The sequence below is a fragment of the Pelodiscus sinensis genome, chromosome 14 (genome assembly GCF_052426305.1).
Source record: "Pelodiscus sinensis isolate ZL-2025 chromosome 14, ASM5242630v1, whole genome shotgun sequence".
Classification (NCBI taxonomy): Eukaryota; Metazoa; Chordata; order Testudines; family Trionychidae; genus Pelodiscus; species Pelodiscus sinensis.
The window spans coordinates 45,584,456-45,609,150 of NC_143065.1; the positions used below are offsets into that span (position 1 = coordinate 45,584,456).

Below are 24,695 nucleotides of genomic sequence, written 5' to 3' on the forward strand. Positions count from 1 at the left end.
CTGTTTGCTATTAGTGGCCAATGCCAGATGCCCCAGAGGGAGTGAACAGAACAAGGAATCATCAAGTGATCCCTCCCCTGTCACCCATTTCCAGCCTCTGACAAACAGAGGCAAGGGACATCATTCCTACCCATCCTGGCTAATAGCCATTGATGGACCTAACCTCCATGAAACTATCTAGTTCGTTTTTGAACCCTGTTAAAGTCCTGGCCCTCACAGCATCCTCTGGCAAGGAGTTCCACAGATTGGCTGTGTGCTGTGTGAAGGAAAAACTTCCCTTTTTTTTTTTTTTTTTTAAACCTGCTACCTATTAATTTCATTTGGTGACTCCCAATTCTTGTGTTATGGGAACAAGTAAATAACTTTTCATTATTCACTTTCTCCACGCGAGTTACGATTTTATAGACCTCTATCATATCCCCCCCTTAGTCTCCTCTTTTCTAAAATGAAAAGTCCCAGTCTTTTTAATCTCTCCTCATTAGTTAAATTCAATGGACTAATCTATTTTGAGGCTGCAGAAAAATATCTGGATGTTGTCTGGGTTGCTTTATGCACTTGTATAGTCAGATGGTTTTAAAAATTTTGCAGTTGATATTGTATTTGATAATACTGTTTTGTATTGTGATTTTTTATTTTAATGATGCTCATCTCCTAAAACCTCGTTAGGGTACCTCCCCCTTTCTTCACAGATACCATGAGTTCAGTTTTTTAAAGATTGAAAAACTATAACACATAATATTTTCATTCATGCCTGGAGTTTTATTCTTTTCTAGGCGTGAGCCTTTGTTTTTTCAAGCCCTCCCAGCGTGTTTTTCCTTTGAGATGTACCTTTTCAGTATTTACTTTGCTTTCAGCCTCAAGCTTAGAAAATTGGTCACTTGTCCTGGCTCCATCTCCAGATGATCTGATTATTACCAGTCTGAGGACACTGATAGATGAGTGTGTTCATGGGAGAAACTACTGCAGACAAGTGCTCTGTTTGTATGAGCTTTCTAAGGTGTGTATCTGGCAAAGTTTACAGAACTATAGCGTTATTTGCCTCACGCCAACCTACAGTTGTGGAGCTATTGTGAGGCCACACCGTAATTTACTAGGTTCTCATTCCTAAACACTCGTGAGAGCTGAAACAAAACCTAAGGGGGATATTATTAAATAGTAACATGGTCCACTAGTCAGTCAAGGCCTAGATGTGATCAGGTATCAAAATGGACAAAACCCTTCCGATCTGTCATCTGACTTCATTATGCCGAATTCCTACCTGTTTTTATTTGGCCTGTTTTATAATGTGCTAGAAATAAATTGTTCGTCATTTGGGTAACTTAGGTCTAAATTATGTGTTGCCTTCAGAAGGCTGCATGTCACTTTAAAACCTGAGTGGATGGCAGCAGCAGCAGAGAGAGTCTGCAAACACTCTGTTCTGTGGTAGCTTTACACCTGGGATGTTTGCTAATGGGGCCATAAAGACTGCGGAGCTACTGGGCTAACACCATGTCTGGCAGAAGTAGTGAACTACATCTGCTGCTGCTCCTCTTCTGTGATCTCCTTGTGTGGCTGTAGCCCAGCTGCACGGGTAAGGGGGTCTGTTCCAGACACTTTTCTCACAGAGCAAAAACACTAAACATGTTCTTTGTCCCTTCCCCAGGATTTGGCCTGTAGTTTTGGAACATAGCACTTGCTCTGCTGGATCAAACCAGCCATGTATCTCATCTAGTATCCTGAACACATCAGTGTCTCCTTGTTTCTAAGGAGCTTTCGACTTCTGCATGTAGTATTCTTTTAAAGCTAGAGTTTGTATAGAGGCTTTGGGATTATTTGGAAGTGGGGAAGGTAAATCTGATCAGCAAATTCTGTGGAACGATCTATAATGAAACAAGGAGATTCTAACTTTTCATGATCTGTTTTGATACAGTCCCCAGTTAAGATACAGGACAGCTGTTCAGCACACATTTAACTTGAATAAAACAGTAGCCATGCACTAACATGCTTTCTAAAACCCATAGCAACATACAAATTAATGCGGTATTGATTGGTACAAAGATGGGTCAGACCTAGGTCTGCTTTTTCACACACAATTTTGAATAATTTTGCCTTGAGTTTTCAATCTAATAGAGCTTTGTTGGTGAATACCTGCTCTGCCAACTGCATTTTTCTCTAAGTATTTTGTATGTATCTTAGGAATTGAATTGCTCCTACAGTGAAATATCAGCCCGGGATCCTGAAAAGGTGCTTCAGGCGATCCTTTCATCCCAGCAACCTGACAGATGCAAGAAAGCACAGGCGTTCATCATGACTCAGGGTCTCCAGTCTGAAACTGTGGCCGAACTTGTGGCTGAAGAAATTATGAAGGAGTTACTGGTGTCATCTGCAAGAAAAGGTGATGATGATCTGTTGTTTTACTTCTGCATGCATCTGAAGTCCTTTTTTTAAAACTTGTCGCTTCTAAATTGTGTGTCAGTCTGAAAAACACTTTGCTGATTGTGTATATGTGGTAACTGTGGTATTCAGTGTTCATGCAATACTTTGAAACTTTAAAGCTCTGTTCATTGAAGTGTTCATAGCTGTTACCTTGTATCCAGTGCTTTGTTGTTTTAATTAAGGCTCTTACAAACAAGACTTTTAAGAGCAAAAAATGTGCTAACTGGGGTTTCTTTAAAATAACAAGTCATGACCTTTGTAACACCAGCCATCTAACTTGTGAGCGAGATTCCTTTAATTTCTTACAAAGGCAAGAATTGGAGAGTGGCCTCATATTTTAAATATGCTTTTTATAGCAAAATAAAAGCTATTTTGCTCAAAATAATGTGAATCGGTTTGAATTGTTTTCTGTACATGGGTAGGCTTTTTTCTGCAGTAACAAAGTCAGTGTTTTTTATAAGAAACAATATGGCAATACAGTTGGTTTGCATTGGATTGATCTGGCAAAGAAAAGATGTGACTTTTAGCCATATACGTTTGGATTAAAAGGACCCTCTTGTAATATCTAGTTCCAGTCCTTGCATCATGCAGGATGAGGGTACACCATGTTCTCTATAAACATAGCTAACCTTTCCTCCAAGAACAATTAGTGTTTATGACATTACCGTAAGTCTGTCTGTCTCTCGCGTATCCACAGGGCAAAAGCAGATTGTGAACCCAGCAGATGAGACTCAAGCATTCCTAGAGTTGGCTAAATTGTGCCAGGATCATACATTGGTTGGGATGAAGTTATTGGATAAAATTTCATCTGTACCCCGTGGGGAATTATCTTGCAGTAAGTAATAGCAAATAATGCTGTATGCAATTAGCACTATAATATCATTGATCATTTGGGGCTCTGTATCATATTAAGAGTTTGGAACACTGGGGGGGGGGGGGCATATTCATTACAGATTTTTTTTCTTCTAAAATCCCCCCAAATTATTAAAGATTTCAAAATGCGGGCATCTGAAATAGATCAAAGCATAGGCACATAAGTATATATCAATTCATTCTCTCTAAGACTCAAGAGGAGCTCTTGTACTGATAGCTTAGAAATCTCACATCAGTATGTTATTTAAAGTTTTGTGGGTGTATTTAGAAAGATCTTCTGGCCAAATTCTTAGGAAAGTGATTTAACAGCTTGGTACTTTACATATTTCTTTGTTAAATGTTTATAGTTTGTCTTTGGCCAAAACTTCATTCACATTCTATCACTGTCCATTCATAGAAATGATGTAATTACTCTTGGAAAATATAGCCAAGATGCTTTTGGCAGCCAACCAGCAGTGGCTAAGTAAGGTCCTTAGTAAATATTGAAAATACCGATCTGACAAGAAGGACAAGGGCAGGATTTTAGTGAGTTCTCTGTCCCAGAGTTTATCAGACTTAACACACCAGGTGCAACTGGAAGGTCTGCATTCATATCCTCTCTATGTTGGGATAATCTACACCCTGAAGAGAGCTTTATCCAGAAACAAATTCTTAGCTAAAATTAAGGTTGGAAGAGTGTCACAATGGAATCCCGTTAATATTTCCACCCTCCGCAAAAAAAACCAACCATTTTTTTCAGGTTTGAGACTGAACAATTAAAAGATCCAGACACTTTTCCACTGCATTATAATCTTTCACCAGTTGCTTTTATCCCACTGGACTTGCACTGTCACCCAAACTTAACTTTGGCCCCTTATTTTATTCTGGGAAAATGCTTTTTTCACACACACATACTTCTCGTTAAGCTTGGAGTACAGCCTTTTGAGAGGCGAAGTCCCAGGGAGCGTTCAGTTAGGCCAGAGTTCTGTAGCTTTTTCCTGTGTGATGTCTGGGTGTTGGAGTCGAACTATGTTTTTTATGAATGGAATGAGACTGGGGCTATGTCTACATTGGCATGATCTTGCGCAAATACTCTTTAACGCAAGAGTTCTTGCGTTAAAGTATTTGCACAAGAGAGCGTCTACGCTGGCATATGCTTTTGCGCAAGAGCATCCGTGCCAGTGTGGATGCTCTCTTGCGCAAGAAAGCTCTGATGGCCATTTTAACCATCGGGCTTTCTTGCGCAAGAAATTCATGTTACCTGTCTACACTGGCCTCTTGCGCAAGAACAGTTGCGCAAAGAGGGCTTATTCTTGAGCGGGAGCATCATAGTTCTTGCGCAAGAAGCCCTGATTTCACACATTAGAACGTCAGTGTTCTTGCACAAGAACTCCCCGCCAGTGTAGACAGGCAGCATGTTTTTGTGCAGAAGCAGCCGCTTTGGCACAAGATGGCGCCAATATAGACACAGCCTGAGTGATTAGTTCGATGTTCTGGAATGTGTTGTTTATGTGGTGGAAAGGTTTGTGCAAATTACAATGCCCCTGGCATGTGAAAGTATTTGTCCTTTGTATTGTGTAGTAGCTAACGTTTCGGAATGAGTAACAACGCAGTGTACGTGTGTGTTTGCATTGGAGCTGCTGTGGGGCAGGTGCCCATTGTTCTGGGGTGCTGGGATAGTATGTTAAAACTGAGTCTGTATGGAAAAAGGGATTTGATAATGTGCTAGTAAATTTAGTGTGTTAACTTTTTGAACACACTTTGGCATCCCTGGGGGCTCTACGTTTGGGTCACCAGAGTAATTACAGAGTAATGATTGTGGATAAGCAAAACAGCTTCCCATTTACTGTGTCGCCTGTGCCTCTGGGCACCTTGTTACCTCTCCTCTTCCCTGGGGAGAGCATCTTCTTCCCCGTCACCATTTCATAACCCCGCTGTACTGAGTCCGTGGTTAATCCTTTCCCTGCTGGCTGGTTTAGGACGCAACAGTGAAGGGCACTGTCAGAGTCTAGATATACACACACAAAATCTTAACTTTCCCACCCTGCTTCCAGACCCCGCCCTATTAACCAGCCAATGTTAATCTGGCATCTGTGCTCTAGTAAGGTGGTTTATCTGCAAACTGATATATTTAGTCCATTTTAAATTGTGGGTGAGTGAGCTTGTTCCAGATCAAATCCCACCTTGTGATCAATTTATGGACAGTCTTTTCAAATCCCATTGCAAGACTTTGAACCTTGGTGTGGAAAAGTCACCTTCTTGCTGCAGCGCCCTCTTGTGATTGGGCAGAGTGTAGCAGCTCTTTCCCCTCTGTTGCTCTGGTCTTTCTGTGGTCTCTTCTCCATGACTTGGCCCTCGGGCTGTGTCACTTCGCAGTCTCTCCCTTCTGCAGTATCAGTGTCCCACTTGACACGTGATTGAGAGAACGTCTCCTGTTCCCCCGGGCCTCCTCTTCTGTTCCACTCAGAGCAGGAGCCCCGTGGCTTCTCTGGAGTCTCCTCACCGAACTCAGAAGTGAAACACAAACTATAATGGAAGCAGCTTCTTCCCCCCCCCTCCCTTGCGCTTAAATTTTTAATCCGTCCTGGGTTCTTCCCCCATCTCTCCATTCTTCTACAGAATGCTGACTCTTGCCTCTTGGGAGCCTGGTCCTTCTCCTGGATCCTCCACTTCAGTCTATCTCCAGGCTGTCGGCCTCCGCTCAGGAATCTCCTTCACCCCCGGGCCCGATCCCATCCTGAAGCTCCTCTCCAGTTTTTTTCTCTGTAGGCCCAGGTCTTGCCCTTTTGTATGACAGTTATCACCCCAGCGTGGTTTACCCTGCTCCTTTCTCTCTCTTCGGGTCCCTTCTCTGCTGCTTAGAGAGAGACTCCAGTTAATTCCTGCTCTCACTAGTCACCTCCTGCTCTGCGTTTCCTGTCTTCAAACGCTTTCCTCTTTGCGACTTGTCTTTAATTGAGCCTTGGCCATCCCCCACGTGTAACCAGGTGGTGTTATTTGGCCAGTCAGGCCCACATTAACCCTTTCATCCTTGGGGTGGGGTAGACCTGTATCGCACTAACCTTTTCCCATTGTGAACCGACCTGGCCTGGTGGCATCTGGTCTTTACGCTGTGCAGTTGTCGAGCGGCCTTCTTTCCTTGTAAGGATTGTATGCACCTTGCAGAGAATAATCCGAAGGAGCAGATTCTAGGACCAACTGGAAAACTGGACCGAATGTGAGTAGTTACGGAAGCTTTAAAGAGCCAGCTGCCTCCAGTTCACTTCTAGAGCTTTTAACTTGAAAAATGAGAAGTTGTCACCGTGTTCAGTAGAGATGCAATGACTTACTTTCCTCAGCTTTTAATGGAACCACTCACGTTTTCTCGTTCTTAGCTACAGAGCTGCTGATTTTGGCCCATAAATGCTTTAGCCTGACATGTCACATGGAAGGAATTAGTAGAGTCCTGCAAACTGCCCGACTGCTCACCGAGGAACACTTGGCACCCAGTGAGGAGTATGGTCTTGTGGTAAGTGTCCATCGTCGTATGTACCAACCAAACTCTCTAAACAGCGCCATACGAATGGTAGCAAAGCAAATGAGTCTGTGAACGAGATGGTTCGTGGAATTGCAATTAAAATACAAAACCTTCACCTCTAGTTCACTGGTGTTTTCCCTGCCCACATCTATAGAGACCAAAAGTTGTCACCTTTGTGATATGTATTTTGTGGCCTGATAATCAGAGCTGCTACTGGCCAGGTTCCACGTCACAGCGAGTCCATGAGAGGAGTTTGTGAGGGAGAAGGCAGGGATGGAGAGCAATGCAGTATCTTGGTTTGGGGACTTCAATGCATTTCAGACATTTTCTGGTGAAATGCACTGATTCGTATTAACAAGCTAACCTGCATCTTCTGGTGCTGCGAAGAAAAGGCCTCACCAGACTTGAGACATACCTACTTAACGACACGAGACATCATTTCAAGTGGGAATTATGAGGGACTGGGAAACGCCTGCATGGATTGCATTTGATGGAAAGCTTTCTTTGTGGAGGGCTGGATGTTTGGGCTGTTGATCATTTTGCCTTTCGTAAAAAAAAAAAAATTTTTTTTCAAAAAAGGAACAAACTAATCCTAATATACATGGCTACCCTTTATGAGAGATTCTTCACCTTCCACTGATCTTTATGCTGTTGTCTCTAAAGGTCCGGCTTCTTACTGGTATTGGACGATATAATGAAATGACGTATGTATTTGACCTGCTACACGAGAAACATTACTTTGAAGTACTCATGAGAAAAAAGTTAGACCCGGTAGGTACCAAAAAGAAAAGAACCCACTAACTGAAGAGTGTGTGTTGTAGAGACCAGTACCTTCACTGCCAGCTGAGTTGTCTGGGAAGTTTAATAATTTATGAGTATTGGGATTAAAACCTCACTCTACAAAGCGAAGATATTCATATGGCTGAGGAATACAAATCGCAGTGTAGGAAGCACTTCACCATGTTTTCTTCTTTCTTGCATATAATTATAAAGAGACGCATATGGTTACTTTAACAGCCTAGATCAGTGGTCCCCAATGCAGTGCCTGCGGGCGCCATGGCACCTGCCGGGCCATTTCTGTGCGCCCGTGAGTGATTGGGGCCAGCCCCGCCCCTGGGCACGTGGCACATGGGTGGTGCCAGCCTCTGGGAGCGTAGCATATGAGCTGCTGTGCCACTGGGCACACAGCACAGGAGAGGCGCCGGCCCCGGGAGTGTGGTGCATGGGTGGCGCTGGCACTGGGCATGCGGTGTATGGGTGGCCCCATCCCTGGGCGCGTGCGCGGCCCCACCCCTGGGTGCCCGGCACGAGTGGCCCCACCCCCAGGTACCCAGCAGCCCTAAAAGGTTGGGGACCACTGGCCTAGATTGTTTCATGGTGTCTTAGACACAGTCACAATCAGAATCAGCACAGGAGGGAAGGAAAACAGCTATTTCTCTCAACTTGGGTCAACCGAAAGGTCCAAAACCATTGGAAGCTCTTACTTCCCGGATGTTATCAATTCTGTTAAGTATAATGAGGAGTCTCCTATCCTCAGTGGTACTTCAATCATATTACCATTGTGTGTTGAAATGTAGAGGGGAAACATAAGGTGGCATGGTGACGATTTTTTTTGAACATTGGCCTGGCTTTGATTTTGCTTGCAAGTTCTCTAATAAAACCCAAAACCACAACTTTTTGAAAGCCTGTTCTGATGCCCTGTCTCATAACCAGAGTGGAACGCTGAAGACAGCTCTGCTAGATTACATAAAGCGCTGCCGGCCGGGGGACAGTGAGAAGCACAACATGACTGCCCTGTGCTTTAGCATGTGTCGAGAAATTGGAGAGAATCATGAGGCTGCTGCCTGTATACAGCTTAAGCTCATTGAATCTCAGCCGTGGGGTAAGTAGGAATTACGGGACCTAGACTAAGTGTGTTTGAATAGAGCTTCTTGTATACGCGTGTTGCATTGCTGTGGGTAATCAAAAACTCACTTGCTTTAAAAGACTGTGGTAAAACGCAAGGCGTTTCTTCCTGTCAGAGGCAATGTTGTTCAAATGAGCTATGGCTGGTTCCACTCGCCTTTCCTGTTAATTTGCACAAATAAAAATAGAAAAGTCCATTCACATCAGCAGGATGCGCTAAGTGGTTCCTCTGGCCGGGCTCAAAAGTATTATTTGCTTGCTCTTCCCTTCCAGAAAGTTGTGGTGTTCCTGGGTTTTGTGCTGGTGGGACACCCCAGGAAGCCCCCTAAGCAAGTGCGTCCCAGGACATTTGGCAGTTTTCCAAGTATTTTCTACCTTTCTGGGTATAATAGTGTGTATTTTAACCAGCCGCCACTTCGTGGGCATGCAGCCCCGCTGTCAGAGTGAATGGAGCACGTAGGAGTGTTGCTGTGAAAGAAGACCCAGTGATGCGAAGGAAACTAAAACATTTGAGTGCTGCCGAGTGTTTTCCTTCCCTGGTTTGTTGAGAAGTCAGAGGGGCAGCCGAGTTGGTCTGTAACTAAAAGAACATAAAAAACAATGCATGGTCCTATAGCACCTCAGAGACCACCTGTATTTTTCTGCCAGTCTCTAAGGTGCTGTAGGACCTTTCGTTGTTGTTGTTGTTGTTTTCTGATCTGTTGAGGGCCGTCAGCACAGGTGACTCTTTTGTATTTGTCTTCAAATCACCATTAAAACTCCTGATTGAATTCTTGCTCAGAGTTTTGTTCTGCACCCAGCAGAGCAGCATTGCTTAAGCTTGGTGCAGTTAGCGCATGAGATGCTTTCCATGGTATTCTGGCATGTGGCTGTCTTCTGGCATGTCTTTAGACAGAAAGGGTCACATCCGAGTTACAAAAGTGTTTGTTGCATCGATTCTGCGGCTGCAGCTGTGAATGCCTTGGGTGCTCGCATTAAAGTGCCTTTCCTGTTCCAGACGACTGTCTCAGAGACGTGCCGAACTTAAAGAAGCTGTTGATGAAAGCTCTGACGCTCTTCATTGATGCTGCGGAAAGTTATTCCAAGGTAACTTGAGATGGAATTTGTAGTTTGTTGGCCAAGTAAGGATTAGAGATGGGTAGGGCCCTACCAATTTCACAGCCACAGAAGAACGTGTCGGCTTGTTCCTAGGAATCCCCATCAAAGAGGCTCCCTACCTCTGACTGGTCAGGAGGACAGGACCAGTCCCTCCCCTGCAAACGGCTCTGGGGGTGGCGGGAGCACCTGACCCTCATTTACTCTTGCAGCTTGCTGATTTGCACAGACAAACGCTGAGAAGGGGTCAGGAGCTTGCCCGGCTGTGTCCCCCCTTCCTCCCTAAAGGCCCCCCGTGGTTTTCTGCTCCCTCCCCTCCAGTCCCAGTGGCCTCCTTAGCTGTTCAGGTGGCAGCGTGTGGCTCCAGTCTGCCAGACGCTGTTCCCTGCAGCAGCCTGTTCAGGGAAGGGGGTGGCCCCACTGTGACCTCCCCTTCTTCCTGATAAGGACCCCATGAGGGTAGCGGTTCGGGGGCCTTCCTTCCCTCCCACTCCAGGACAGATCCCCCACCCGTCCCCTCCTCTCGTCCCGCACGCCTGCTCATGGCAAAAGGGGTTTTGCTGGGAGCCTGGAAAGCAGCTTCAGCCTTTTTTTGCTGCTGCCTCGCAGAAATGCTACAGAGCTCCAGCATGTGGAGCTTTTCCCTCCCTCCCACCCTCCCTCCCGCCCACGCACCTCTCCCATGCGCTGGAGAGGAACTGGAAGTATCTGGCCGCACTGCAGGACAGGCTGGGGGGGGAGGTTTTAAAGCTGCCCTCAGGACCTCCCCCCACAGTGTTTCACAGCTGGTGGACCCCGAGGGCCGGGTTAACTTGTTTGGTGGGCAGATCCGACCTGTGGGCCAGAGGTTCCCCACCCCGCCATAGTGGTCCGTGAATTCGGCAGGGCCCTACAGATGGGTTATGGCTGACCAGCAGGCAGGGCCCAGCCTGGTTGGGGAGGACAAGGTGCTTTTGAAGCAGCCACAAACGATGTGCCATGCTGCAGTGCAAGGGCAAGAAAATCCCTCTGCCAGAGCGTAATACCTGAGCCTGCTTATCCACATAGCCACTGAATGAGTCATTTATTGCTCAACTTTTAGTATCTGGGATTACATTTAGAACCCTTAATCTCACGGGAAGGAGGGAAGCCGTTGAGCTAACAGTTTAAATCTAGGAGTGAGGGAAGAGAGAACAGTATTCAAGGTGTGACTACAGACGGGCCCCCACTGATTACTATAAAAGTGAGTTGCTGAGTGGGGCTTCATATATATACAAGCATTGAAACCAATTAATCAAAGAAACTGCAGTGAATACGAACGTAGACCTGACCCCTCCAGACCAGACGCTGGAACTAGGTGCTCCTGCTTCCCTGTAGAAATGTCACTTGGCTTTTGCTTTTCTTGTTTGACTCTAACTAGGACTCCTGTGTCCGCCAGTCTTTACGCTGCAACCGGTTGACAAAGCTGGTAACCCTCCAGCTACATTTTCTGAACACCAATCAGAGCACGATGCTGATTAACCTGAGCAGACAGAACCTGATGGATTGCATCATGTCCCTGCCCAGATTCTACCAGGTAAAGCGGTGCTGCAGCCATCCCGCCCGGCCCACAAGGTGAAACGTCGCTCCCAGGGTTTCAAGTGGGAAACGTGTTGGAGAGTAAAGCCACATAGCAGTGGCCACGACCATGTTAGAGGCAGCCCTAGCAGTGTGGGAAGCCAGTGGGAAAGGCATTTTCCTTCTCTGCTTCTGTCATTCACTCAAGGCAACCCCCTCCGACAGAAACAGAGACTTTGTAAGAGAACGAAACCCCTTCCACAGCAGAGCTGGAACCTCCCTCCTCTAGCGAGTGGGTGCGAGAATATTCCAGCCTCTTTGGTTTTCATGGAGATGAATTCTCCAGGCAACATATGTTCTCCAGTTGTGTGGCTTTGGACCTTTGCATTGACTGTCCAGACACCCCTCCTGTGCCGTTTCTTGGCCTTTCTGTCAAGCTCTTGCCACTTTTTAAAGAAATGTCAGAGGGACCTGCCACTCCATATTTTTACGTTAGTCATCTGAGTTCCTGCCTTCTCCTTTCTCTCCTGTCCCGATTGGCTCCAAATTCCCATTCACTCCAATAAGCAGAATCGTCTGGCTTTGAATTCCCCCCATCCCCGCCTCATTTTCCAGTTTCTCTTCTCTCTCCATCATGCTTAATCCCCATTGCACAGGGTGCTGGTTTGTCTGTAGCGCCAGTGACCCTGGCATTCCTCCTCGAGACTGGCCTCGAGACACCGGCACAAAGAGCTGAGCCACAGAGGCCGTGGCAGCCTGCACTGGAAATGCTTGAGAGCGGCCCAAATGCAGACAGGAGCAGACAAAGTCCGTGGCTGAAAGCTTCATCGGTGAAACCAGAGAGTGGCTCATCCTTGTGTGTAATTCTGGCATGTTCTCCTTCTAGGCTGCGATTGTGGCTGAGGCTTACAACTTTGTTCCAGACTGGGCTGAAGTTCTGTATCAACAAGTGATTATTAAGGGTGACTTCAATTACCTGGAAGAATTTAAGCATCAAAGGTTACTCAAATCTAGCGTGTTTGAGGAGATTGCAAAGAAGTGAGTATTCCTGCAGCAGAGAGGAGCTGTGCTTTTCGGTTTGCTGGCAAGGACTTCAGAGTGTGGTGTTACTCGGATTTGCTTATAGCGTATCCGTTCTCTGCCTTGGTGTCAGCACAGTCCACTGCGTGGGGAGAGCAGTGCAGATTTGGAACTCTTGCCCCAGAGCCCCCCTCTTAAGCATGTTCAGGAGACCATGAGGTTGGCCCTCAGGAATCTACAATTAGATTCCTATCTATTTGAGAGGCGTTTGGCTGTGAGTGTCCATCTGTTAACGGGATGAACTAGGCCCACCAAAATTGGTATGCAGCTTCCTCAGAACTAACAGCACCGCGAGGGCTTGGGTGTGGCAGGACAATGGGATGTGCCTGGAATGGGATTGCTTCTCACAAACCATACAGAAAAGAGAGAATCGCCAGGCAGGTGGCAGGGGCTGGCTGGGGGTGCCCTGTGCCCCACCTCTGAGCCTCCCACCCCTAGGTGGCCTTTAGAGAGGGCAGGGGCTGAAGCCTCCTTCCCACATTCATACTGGACCATTGCCGCCTGTTCCCCTTTGTCAGGGAGGGAAAGTGAGTCGTTTGCTGCGTTTCTCACTCTCACTGGGAAGCACAGTGGGCGGATGAACCTGAGCCCAAGCTGCTGCGGTGAGAGAGGTGGGGGTGGTCCTCTGGCCCTGGGCAGCCTGCAGACTGAACGCCAGCCCCACCCCAGAGCAAGGGTTGAAATGTAGCATGGACACGTTCATTTTATTTTCCAAAAAACAAAAACTGAGTTCAGGACCTGAGCATTGCCGGGTAAATCTTCTGATAGCCTATGAAGTCGCCTGTCCCTCCCTTCTAACAGCAGCAGTGCTCGGTTCACCGCTGAGATACCATTTGTTATGCCCTCCTTGCCAAGAGCCAGGGTGAAGGGAGATCTGGGAACGTTTCAGGGTAAATTGAGGATCCCGAATGAGTGGCTTAGAGAGCCTCTTGTTGGCAAGTTCTGTTCTGCAGCATGATCTTCTCTCCGGATAGTAGATGCACGGTATCAGTCATTGTGCTATTTGCAGGTTAGTGTGAATATGGGCACAATTTATTAATTCATCAATGCTTAAAGACAGTTCCTAACATAGATCATGTGTTTTTACACATACAAAAATAGTTTTTGTTGAGATAAATTGTATATTTCCTGAATGAAACTAGTAACATTGTTCTTCTTTCTTTAATTGACCTCACAAAACTGTAAGAAATTAGCAGCTACGTCTTCCCTGGCATAGTCAAAAGGAGAAAATACTGAACGGTCATCAAATTAAATATAGTTCCATCATCTCCTGTACCCAGCTCAGATCTTCGGCCTTGTACCGCCTCATTGACCTTATGTGCAGGTTGGCAGACTCCGGCCCAAGCTGTAGCTCCTCTGTACAATCATAACTAGCCAGAGGTGCTGTGAGAACTGCTTTGTGGCATTTTGTGCAGGTCAGTCAGTCTGGCAAGGAGAATCCAAGAGACAAGCACAGGTTGTCAAACACTTGGGCTACGTCTACACTGCGCATTGTTGCGCAAGAAGATATGCAAATGAGCCACCATTTTTGCACAAGAAGCTGTCTACACTGCTCCCTCTTGCGCAGGAAAATAAGCAGCAGAACAGCTCCTGTGCAAGAGGGGGGTTTTGCACAAGGAGCAGTGTAGACAGCTCCTTCTTGCACAAAAGCCCCCTCTGAAAAAAATGGCAGCTCATTACGTATGCAAATGAGGCACGGTGATATTCATCCATGCGACTCATTTGCATATCTTCTTGTGCAACAAATATGCAGTGTAGACGTAGCCTTGGATTCTGCTTGTCAGCTCTGCCAGAGACTCTGGGTGATTGTGTGAAAATCATCTAACCTCTACTGTTTATTTTCTGAAGTTCAGCTTTACGGCCAGAGAGGTGAGAGGAGCGGTTTATTAGCATGGCGAGAGCCTCACGATCAGGCCAGGTGCTTCAGCGGGTGGGCCGCTCCAGCCCACCAAAACCCAGTTAACTATTTAAATGGAATTTTATACCCCTAGTGTGGAGAAGCAAAACATAAATCCTTTCCAAGAACTGTATTCCCCAGCCCCAGAACAAGCGCCTCTGTCCCACAGGCGGTGGGGTTTGTTTTGGTTTCTTTTCTGAGATACTGGAAATTCTTCCCATCTCATATGACATCCTTCAATCTTGCCAATCTTATGTGTAAGCTTCCCCTTCCCCCCCCTTTGGTGTAACACACAATTCTGTTTCAGGTTCAAACAGCACCAGCCTACTGAGACTGCTCTGAAAAATCTGAAGACATTACTAACCTACTGTGAAGACATCTACATGTACTACAAATTGGCTTATGATAACAAGTTCTGTGATGTGGTAAATATGCTTTTGAAGGATGCGCAGACTGGCTGCTGTCTAAATGATATGCTGGCAAATTAGATTCCAGTCTCAATGACATGAAGATTCTAGTTCAGATAAGAGCAAGTCCTGTGGCTTGTGCTCTGATTTAAAAACCCTCCCTGTACTTTCTCTACTCCAGTGCCTGGTCTTGTTTAACATGGTGTACGCGGCTAGATGCCTTTTAAAAAATGGTTGCAGTAGATGAAAGTCCAGCACTGTTTTGATCTTCCCTCAAATGCAGACTCAAAGTAGTTTTAGATATTCAAATCAGAGTTAAAACAAATTTGTGACAGCCTCGTGGGCCTAGGAGATTCTGTTCTGACTACCCAAGTGGGATTTCAGCTAGGCCTTTTCCTAAAATGGCTCTCTTGGCTAATTCAGGGAGCTAGGTCACTTCAGCACCCTCCTTAAAAGCAAAAAACTGACCACTGCTGCACAAGTAATGGGTGTGCTACGTACAATAACTTAACTGAGTATCAGATGAAGTATTTCTGTTCACAGCAGACCACGAATGCTGGTAGAATATTTAAAACATATTACAAAGTCTATTTTCTCAAAATCCTCAGAGGAACCTGGTTTCTTAGGATACTCCTCTCTAGCACTTTATGCAAGTGAGAGATTATTTTAACCTGCCCTGATGTAAGATTTAGAGGAATATTGTAAGTCTGTGACAAGACTGGAGTACCTCTGCATTAACAATCAGCTTTCTATTTAACAGACTTCAGATATTGGTCTTTGCTTTTAGAGTACCTTTTTGCACCAGTGAGAAACAGAATTTGTTACATGAAAGTGAGTTTGTATTGTGCACAGTCAAAATCAAGTTTTAGCAAAGTGTCTTAATGTTCTCCATATACTTTTGTTTGCTGTTATATTTGTATTATAAAATCTTCACCTCTAACATAGATACTGGCTGGTTGGGAATAAACCTCTTTCCAGCTCTATGCATTTTAGAAAACTCTTGCTTAAATATTAGTTCCTAATTTTGTCTTGCTGCAAAAGTAAATCACTGATGCCTTGAGGTTGGGGGAGGAGGTCATTTTTCATGTGCACCAGCTGTTTAAGGCACACTTACCCAGAAGTGTTTGGAAAAGGGGGGGGGGAGAGAGGACTATTTCCAGTTTTCTGAAGAGTTCCAAAGACAGCTAGCAAATAATACTTAAGACATTTTCCCCTGAAATCTTCTGCCAAGTCATGTCTACAGTATGGTCAGTGGCATTCCCAGCTGTTCAATACCAAACTGTTTATTTCTGAGTGTCTTTCAACAGGCTGCTTAAGTGTTTCCTGATGGAAGGTTCATTCTTAACTGGTGTATAGGGGAGCTGAGAGGAAGAGACCAAGTAACCCTTTCTCATGCAGTAGGCTGCTTTGTCTCACTCTTGCACTAGATCTAAAGAGTGGAGCCTCCGCTAAGATGAAGGAAGGGTTGTTTCAGGAGTTCCTTGCTCCCCCTTAGCTAAGAATTGCTTCCTTGGAGTAGCAATGAAGTCTTGTGTTCTGCAACTGCTTCCATGCTTAAATTGAGGTTTAATTAGTAAAGTTGTTAGGAAGTATCCAGTGTTTGTATGACAAACCGGTGCTAACTTTATTGAAGTCAGAGGACACAACCAGCTTTGGCAATGGTAATGGTGGCTGAATCCTGGAAACAGTAACATTCCCACTAAGGATGTAAAACTCAGACACTGTCCTCTGCTGAACACACTCATGTTTCCCAGAAGATGGCTTAGCTAGAGCCACTGTTGCCGCCTCTGGGGAGGTTTCACACATTCCCCTGCTATTAAAACAAACTAAATATTCCCACACTGGCCCCAGTTACAGACTGCCCATCACACATTCCATTAAAGAGTTTTAGACTACAAGTCTGGCCCTTAACAGAATTCCAGTTTTAAGCAGGAACTCTGTAATGCAGAACTTGAATGAGGCGAGATGACAGTGATTTACCTGTTCAGTCTGTCTTGTCAGCTGTGACACCTCTGCTAGTGGGAGGTGCTAACAGCTTTTCTCCCTTTATAGTTAAGGGAGCACTCTTAATGCTGGTTCTCTCCCACCAAGGGTCCACACCAAAGCCCCATGTTAAAAACCTAAAAAAAATTGTGTGCTGCATGCAGCAAAGGATGAACTCTTATGTGTTATTTTTACTAAAAATAATTTCAGCCCTGTGGTGTGCAAAGTGCTAGATTCAGCTACCAAACCCTGGGTCTCACTGCTGAATGCCCAAAGGCTGGCAGTACAGTGAAACAATTTTACACTTTATCAATTTGAACCACTAAGTAAGCTACACCAAGCAACTGGACATCCCTACTGTAGGGACAAGCTGCTCTGGCAGTACCCCCCAGTGGAGCCAACAGCCACCTCAGGAATAGGAGAGATTATTTAGGGAACATGTGAAAAATCAGGTAAAAACAGACATTTAACCAGCCTGAAGGGTATAAATGCTACCTTACTGCACTATAACTACTTGGTAACCAGCCTTCGGTTTATGTTTTGCTCATGCTATGCAATGAACTGGGAAAATTAAACCCACCCTCTTTACATGCAAGAGAATCCTCTTTTAAGCTTACCTATGTGGCCCAGAAACACTATTCTGGAACTTAGTTTAGCACTAAAAAAGTACTGCCAATACACAAGCTCTGAAGTCCTCACAATAGTGATTTTATTAAATTAGTTGCTTTATAAAACATTGCAGATGTCTTAATTGTTAACATAACAATTTGCCCAACTGTAGTAACTGCTGCAGTTTGCTAAGCAGGTTTTTGTAAATGAAAGAAGATGGTAAAGTCCTGTGAAAGTTCTATCACAGCCTAGGAGAACAAAAGAAATTTGGTTTGCAGACTCTTAACCAGGCAGCTAACTGCTAGAAAATAACCAACCTGTACAGCTGCTTTAGTAGAAATATCCAAGTAAATGTAAACTAACTGCTTATACTGAAGATATCACAAGTCATTTTTCAGATGCAATAAGGAACTTTGACCAAAGTAAGTTTTATTTTAAAATGTCAAGCTTTGAAAGAATGGGTGTGGCTATCATGTGATTAATTCTCAGGTGCAAGTATCCTTTGAAGGTAGCAGTCCCCATCTATTTAAAAAAACCAAGCTCTAACTCAGACAAAGCAATTTTAATAAGTGCACACCATGCCCTTGCAGCAAATTGCTTTTGTTCATAAGAGAAATCATCCAAGGGAGGTACAGTTAAGGCTGTATTACTAATCTGTGCTGGTAAGAATACAACTTCAGCTTTTTTGAAATCCATGTCCAATTTAGTGGTTCTGTTACTATGAAACCAGATAGCAACAATTCAAAACATTATTAGAATTTTATTTTTTCTGTGATTTATATAGCAATCGAGTTTCATCGTTTTAACCCCTTGACGGACAGGTATCCCAATGCTTTAGCACCACCCTATCAAAGAGTTAAATAACCAGCACAAAGATACTGCACTTTCAATTGTAGCATTTGGCAGAATTTAAAGGAAAAGAAGTTGTGCTACATGTTTAAAGGTTTATGGGCAACAGAAAGACAACACTAGGGAAGATAAATGTCACATGAAGTCTTCAAAATCTTGTACATAGCCTCCATCATATCCTCCATAATCTGCCAGATCATCTTTCATAGTGGCCTTTAAACCACCTCCAGGCACAACCCCTTTTTTCTTCTTTTTGGCTTTACTTTGCTGAGGAAAGACCAAAAAAAGCTTTGGTTTACTTCAGAGTCAATATTCAATAGAACATGCTAATTTCCTAGAAGAGATGGTAAATATATGAAGGATATTTTCCCCGACTATCCTCTCTGTTTCCTGTCTGGGTACTGAAATACAGCACAGGTAAGTTCCCCTGCACTGCTGATCTGTTAGTTGCAAAAGTGTTCCCTTTCCATCATGTAATATTTGTTTGCACTATTGCAGTTGAATTTTCCCCTAAAGGCAACTGAATTTCAGTTCAAGTACAACTCTTCATGGCAAAGCTACTCTATTTCAAGCACACTTGCGTCCCCCATAATCACACTAGCAGCACGTACTCTCGTACACTGAAACACTTCACTAAACCTGTTTGGTTGTCTGCAGCCCAAAGTTTACTTTCCTGGAGAAGAAAGTGCAAAGTTACAGAAATTCAGTTTTATACTGTTACTGATTCAGTTGGGAATCTTTAGAGTTGTATAGTGCTGCCCATCACCACAGTACCAAAGCACTAACAAAATCCTTAGTGGATGTATATAATTTCTGGCTCTGTGAAGATAAAAACTCTTCTGCTTGGGCATTACAGTCTTTGGTTGATATTAAAAGAAAACACAAACCCGAGTTCAGTTCAAAATCGCTTGCAAGTGATGTGTTGAAAACTTTGGAATATCACTTTATAATATTGACATAAGAGCTGCACTATGAGTTACTGAATTAAGGAGCAAGCTTTTTCTTGCACAGGATTAACAACCTATTTGGTGTGTTCTTTGTGAATGGATGTGGCAAAGATGTCAGGCATGGCAGGATTAATAAAAGTGATGTTAACTACACCACAGAGAAACACCTAATGCGGAAATTGGAGAGGTTTTGTCAAGTTTAACTTCCTGATGAAACTCAACTACCAAACTCATAAAACTAACAGAGAAGCACAATAGCCTAACTACATTCAGCCACACTTGCACTTGGCCTCTCCTCAGCTTTGTAAAGGGATAGGGAAAGTTGTAAGAGTCTAGTTCTATTAGAAATGCAGAATTAGTTCAGTATCACTCTATAGAACAGATTATATGGTCTGCTAAACAACCAGTAGGTCTTCTAGATGCTCAAGGAGCACTCAAGAATGATACGGCCATTTTGGAGAAACTGAGCAAATTCTTTGAATTGGTCTTCATGGCTGAGGATGTGAGGGAGATTCCAAGAACCTGAGCCATTCTTTTTTAGGTGACAAATCTGAGGAACTAGCCCAGACTGAAATGTCACTAGAGATGGTTTAGGAACAAAATTATAACTAAACAGTAACAAGTCACCAGGACCAAGTGGTGTTCACTAAGTTCTAATGTGAAATTGCAAAACTATTAACTCTTATCTGTTTCTATGGATGTAAAATCTGTTTTAGTTAACTGGTTAAATATATTTAACCTGCTAACCAGGATTGGCGGGGGCTGCTCTAGCCCCTGCCAGTTAACCATTGACATCCCTAGTCTGTAAACTATTCTTTAAATCATCTTCTGTAACAAATGGCTGGAAGACATCTAATACAACACCAAGTTTTAAAAAGGGCTCCAGAAGAGATCCTGGCAACTGCAGGCTTTGTAAGCCTGACTTCAGTACCAGGCAAACTGGTTGACATTACAGTAATGAAAAACTGTCAGACACTTAGATAAATACAAATTTTTGGAAGAGGGGAGGGGAGTCAGTTTTTTTAAAGGGAAATCATGCCTCACCAATGTATTCGAATTCTTTGGGGGGGGGGGTCAACAAGCATGTGGCTATAGTACACTTAGATTTCCAGAACAGCTTTGCTTAAGAGCCTTTGGTGAGGGACCTTGTTAAAGTAAGTTGTCATGGGATAACAGGAAAGGTCTTTTCATGGATTGGTAACTGGTTAAAAGACAAGCAGTAGGTATAAATGGTCAGTTTTCAGGAGAGAGCAATATATACTGATGTCCCCCCAACAGGTCTGGTTGGGGACCAGTATTATTCAACATATTCATAAATTATCTGGAAAAGGGTAAACCATGAGGTGGCAAAATTTGCAGGGGATACAAAACTACTCAAGATTAGTTAAGTCCAGGCAGACTGCAAAGAGCTACAAAAGGATCTCTCAAAACTGGGTGATTAGGCAACGAAATGACAGATGAAATCTAAGGTTGATAAATGCAAAGTAATGCACGTTGGAAAATATAATCCCAACTGTACATATAAAATGATGGAGTCTAAGATAGTTACAATCACTCAAAGATCGGAGTCATTGTGTATCGTGATCTGAAACCATCCACTCAATTTAGAGTGGCAGTCAAAAAAACGAACAATGTTGGGAATCATTAACAAAGGGAAAACAGAAAATCCCTGGTATGTCCATATCTTGAATACTGTGGGCAGATATAATGGTCCCATCTCATAAGAGGTATCTTAGAATTGGACAAGTTCGCAAAAGGGCAACAAAAAAATATCAGGATAGGGAACAGTTGCTATATGAGAAATTAATAAAATTGACTTTTCAGCTTGGAAGAGACAACTAAGGAGGATATGACTGAGGTGTTTAAAATCATGACCGGTGCTATTTACTCCTGATAGGACATGGGGCCACCAAATAAAATTAATAGGCAGCAGATTTAAAACAAAGGAAGATACAGTCAGTCTGTGAAATTCTTTGCCAGCAGATGTTCTGAGTGCTAAAACTAACAGGTTTTAAAAATCAACAAATACATTCATGAAGGACGGGGTCTATCAATGGCTATTAGCCAGAATGGGGAAGGATGGTGTCCCTAGCCTCTGATTGCCAGAAGCTGGGAATGAGCAGCAGATAACGGATCCTTGATTCCTTGTCCCATTCATTCTCTTGGGAGCACATGGCACTGGCCACTGTCAGGTGTCCAACCAGTTCTGACGCAGTAGCCACTCACAACTGGGCAAACAGCCACTTGTGGCTACCGTGTTGGACACCACGGGGTTAGATGGACCTTTGGTCTGACCCACTATGGCCGTGCTTATGTTCTCTTGCCACTAAAGCACTTGAGACCTTGCAATAAATGGTTTCCTTCAACATGCCTAGAAAGTGTTTCTAATCACCCATGGATTTGGGGTGGAAAGTAGCAGAGTTGTGCATTTGCAGAGCTCTTATTCGTATTTGAAGGCACAGAAGCAATTGGTTTCTTTCCCAAGTACAAGTTTTGAAACCAATCTTATCGCTGTCTTCTGCTGGGCAGTAGGGTTTCCAGTTGAAATGTTCAGTTAGCTGTTTTTTTAAAACTGATTTTTAGCATTCTGGTGCCACTGGCATTTAACACTGCAATTCCCTCAACTTTAATGCTGTAACTTTTGCACCGAAAACACATTTTACACAATTCGTATCATCAAAAAAAGCATCAATTTAGTGATAACATTGTATCAAATTCACTGCGTGCCTTTTTCACTTGAGTTGAAAGGCACACCAGAGAGGTACATTAACACATCTAGATCTATATTCTGCAACTAAGTCATCCTGATCACATTTAGCTTAGCTTTATTAAAGGCTGAGGACAAAGACTTAAATTGCTTCCATAAATACATGTATCATTCCAGTTTTCTGGCTCTAAAATATCTGCGCTTTTCCTATCCTTCCAGAACAACTGGATACCTCCTATTCTATTTCTACTCCAGAAGAGTGGCGCAAAAAAAAAAAAAAAAATCAGTACAGAGACGGGGGAGGGGAGTAAGTTAAATATTACTGACAAAATGGTGCTTATTTTACATGAGTACATTTGTTTTAAGTTTATGGAACATTCCCAAATTTAGCTGGGAGACAATATCCTGAATCAAGCATTTCCATTTCACCTGTTTCTTGATAATAAATCTTAAGTCAAAAGCACATCTGAAAAACCTAGAACCCTTTAGATTTATAAAAAGTGCACATCTTGGTGAATATTGGTATCATGCAAGTTATGGAAAGACAATATAGAAAGAGATGCAAGTCTTACCTTTTCTTGTTTCTGTTTTTCACTGCATAGCACTGTCAAAGAATTTGTGATCTTTTTCAAATCATCCACTTCCACTACAGAGAGGAAGAAAATTAGACTTCTACCACTATTGTTTTCAGAAAGTCTTTAAATAGTCAATGAATCCTCTAAAATCCAGTCAGTGGAGATTTATATCTGGCAGTTTACCCCTTCAATTGGAGCCAAAATACTTGTTAATGATGGAATACATGCAGGGCAATGATGGTTCTCAGCATCAGTCTAGGTCAGATTTCACATCCCCTTGATAACTTGTGTGATGAGCAGCAGCAGAGGGTCAATTTAATGATACATTTAGGAGGCCAACATTTGAACCCACTTGTAACTTACATTTCTAAAGCTTTGCTACAAGGTTTCAGCCCACCTCCAGCATGGGTCAGCAACTGGTCATCACCCCCCCCACACACTTTTTAAATCTTCCTCTGGATCATCAGGAATAGCCATGGCTAAGGATGGGACAGTGGGCAAATGCAGCCATGTCTCAGCTGGCACTAAGAATTCTCGCTCACGTGACTAGCTGGCTCTTGCTCACATGTTCACGGTCTTGCTCATATGCAGTCAGAAAAGAATTTTCCTCCAGGTCAGACTGGCAGTGACCTGGAGGTCTGGTCACTTCCCAGGATCATCTGGGTATATCCCAATCATTTTTCTTCCATTGTGGGGACCTCACCCCCTAGTGCAACTGCACCACCTATTTATTTTCTGTGGCACATTAGTCTCCTAGTCTAATTTTTAAAGCTGGTCTAATTTTGGTTTTTCAGTACAGCTTTTAGGTTCTGGTGCCCCATTACAAACAGAAGGTCAGACTAAAAGTTGTGTGGTGGCCTCTTCTGGCCCTAAAACTCTATGATAAGCTGCTAGATTTGTAATATGGTCAACTATTTGTGCCTAAAACTTAAATGCTTTGCCTAAAATGTGTGTTGTGAAGGCTTCTGGAGGAGGGGGATGTTACATGCATTGAATGCAATTTGACAGTCCATGTTAGAGGATTTGGACTCCAGTCTAACAGTTCAATATCATTAGGCCAACCATCCACAATGTATTTATGTGGCACCAGCCACAATATCAAATTGCCACTATGCTAAAGGACTTAGCATACAAGCACAGGAAAAAGGAAAACCTCAAAACAAAATTATGCACCAAATACCTCAGCCAGCCAAAGCAGTGAAAACAAGTCAACTGCAGTTTCATTTCAACAGGTAAGTTCTCTTTTGTAATTAAACACTTAAAGCACTTTTAATCTCCCAGTGTTGCATGAACTCAATTTTGTATCTCATTCCCCTACTGAGCTATTTAGAATTACATAAATTGGGGAGCCTTTTCCTCTTCTTGAGCAGAGATTCTGCTGGGTTGTGCAAGATTTAGATCATACAAAGTTTGTCTGTATGTTTAAGTGAGCTATCCTGACCTGACAGCACCATGCAGTGAAGATCAGTCATGTAGAGGAAACACCACCTGCATTAAAAGATGAAGAGCATGCAGGTAGTGATTCCCAGTAAGGTACTAGTCAAAAACATCTCCAGGAGGGGTATCATGCATCATTTAATGTAGGACTGCATAAATTTCAACTCAGATTTATTTGATTAATATGCTTGCTACTTTTGCCCTCTACGGAATGCGCTAGGAAATCTGACACATGAAGTAAAGACTTACATGAAATACATACGTCTCGAACTAATGCTTCCAAAAAACTGGCATAATGTAGAGATTTTTCATACTGTGTAATTTTTTCTTTTAATAATTTGCCAAATTCTGTAAAGTCGTCTTTTGACAATGGATTCATGGCATCTATTCCACAAGTATTATTTACACCTGAAAAGAAAAACACAGTCTCAGGAAAAACACTGGTGCATTTAATTGTCGTTTGTGTGGGAGTCAGACTGACCTCGCTACAAAAGCCCCGTAGCCACAGATCAGGTAGCTTCTCTCTACTTCCCTTCAGTTCCTCACATGGGGTGAAATGATCAAGGCAGCCAGTGATACCAAGACTTGAACTGAATCTGACAGCTCAGTTCAGATTAAGCAGCTCTTACATGGCAGAGGCCAAAACTTCAGTTACTAACAATATGCTGCATTTGACACAGTGATTGAAGTGAAAGGCTACGTAGCCCATGAGTTTTACTGAACCATCTATTCTCGGGAATACTACCAGGGAGAGTATTGTCTCCTGACAAATTCTAGGCATCAGGCTTAAGTGCTAGGTTTAATTGGGATCTTTTAAACTGGCCTTTAGGGTTGTGATTTGTCCAAACCAAAGCAGACCCGATTATTTTTGGAGAAAATCACTG

General features: G+C 43.6%; 2 protein-coding genes across 4 annotated transcripts in view; one reads left to right on the forward strand and one right to left on the reverse strand.

The window, feature by feature from the left end:
- The window catches only part of SPG11 (SPG11 vesicle trafficking associated, spatacsin), a 69,463-nt gene extending 53,776 nt beyond the window's left edge, over positions 1 to 15,687 (forward strand). For both annotated transcript variants that reach the window (XM_075896796.2, XM_075896795.2), the window contains exons 31-40: positions 855 to 997; positions 2,176 to 2,374; positions 3,113 to 3,250; positions 6,642 to 6,775; positions 7,448 to 7,555; positions 8,498 to 8,666; positions 9,687 to 9,775; positions 11,184 to 11,339; positions 12,207 to 12,358; positions 14,605 to 15,687. In XM_075896796.2, coding sequence (XP_075752911.2) covers positions 855 to 997; positions 2,176 to 2,374; positions 3,113 to 3,250; positions 6,642 to 6,775; positions 7,448 to 7,555; positions 8,498 to 8,666; positions 9,687 to 9,775; positions 11,184 to 11,339; positions 12,207 to 12,358; positions 14,605 to 14,785 — 1,469 coding nt within the window. In that variant the 3' untranslated portion in view covers positions 14,786 to 15,687. The remainder of the gene's footprint in view (positions 1 to 854; positions 998 to 2,175; positions 2,375 to 3,112; positions 3,251 to 6,641; positions 6,776 to 7,447; positions 7,556 to 8,497; positions 8,667 to 9,686; positions 9,776 to 11,183; positions 11,340 to 12,206; positions 12,359 to 14,604) is intronic.
- The window catches only part of EIF3J (eukaryotic translation initiation factor 3 subunit J), a 45,465-nt gene that overhangs the window by 7,452 nt on the left and 13,318 nt on the right, over positions 1 to 24,695 (reverse strand). The window contains exons 6-8 of one of the 2 annotated variants that reach the window (XM_075896798.2): positions 24,061 to 24,219; positions 22,372 to 22,445; positions 17,375 to 18,412 (exon numbers count right to left, since the gene is read on the reverse strand). In XM_075896798.2, the coding sequence (XP_075752913.2) occupies positions 18,281 to 18,412; positions 22,372 to 22,445; positions 24,061 to 24,219 (365 nt within the window). In that variant the 3' untranslated portion in view covers positions 17,375 to 18,280. Of the gene's footprint in view, positions 1 to 17,374; positions 18,413 to 22,371; positions 22,446 to 24,060; positions 24,220 to 24,695 lie in introns of those variants that run through there. The other variant, XM_075896799.2, reaches the window with a different exon arrangement.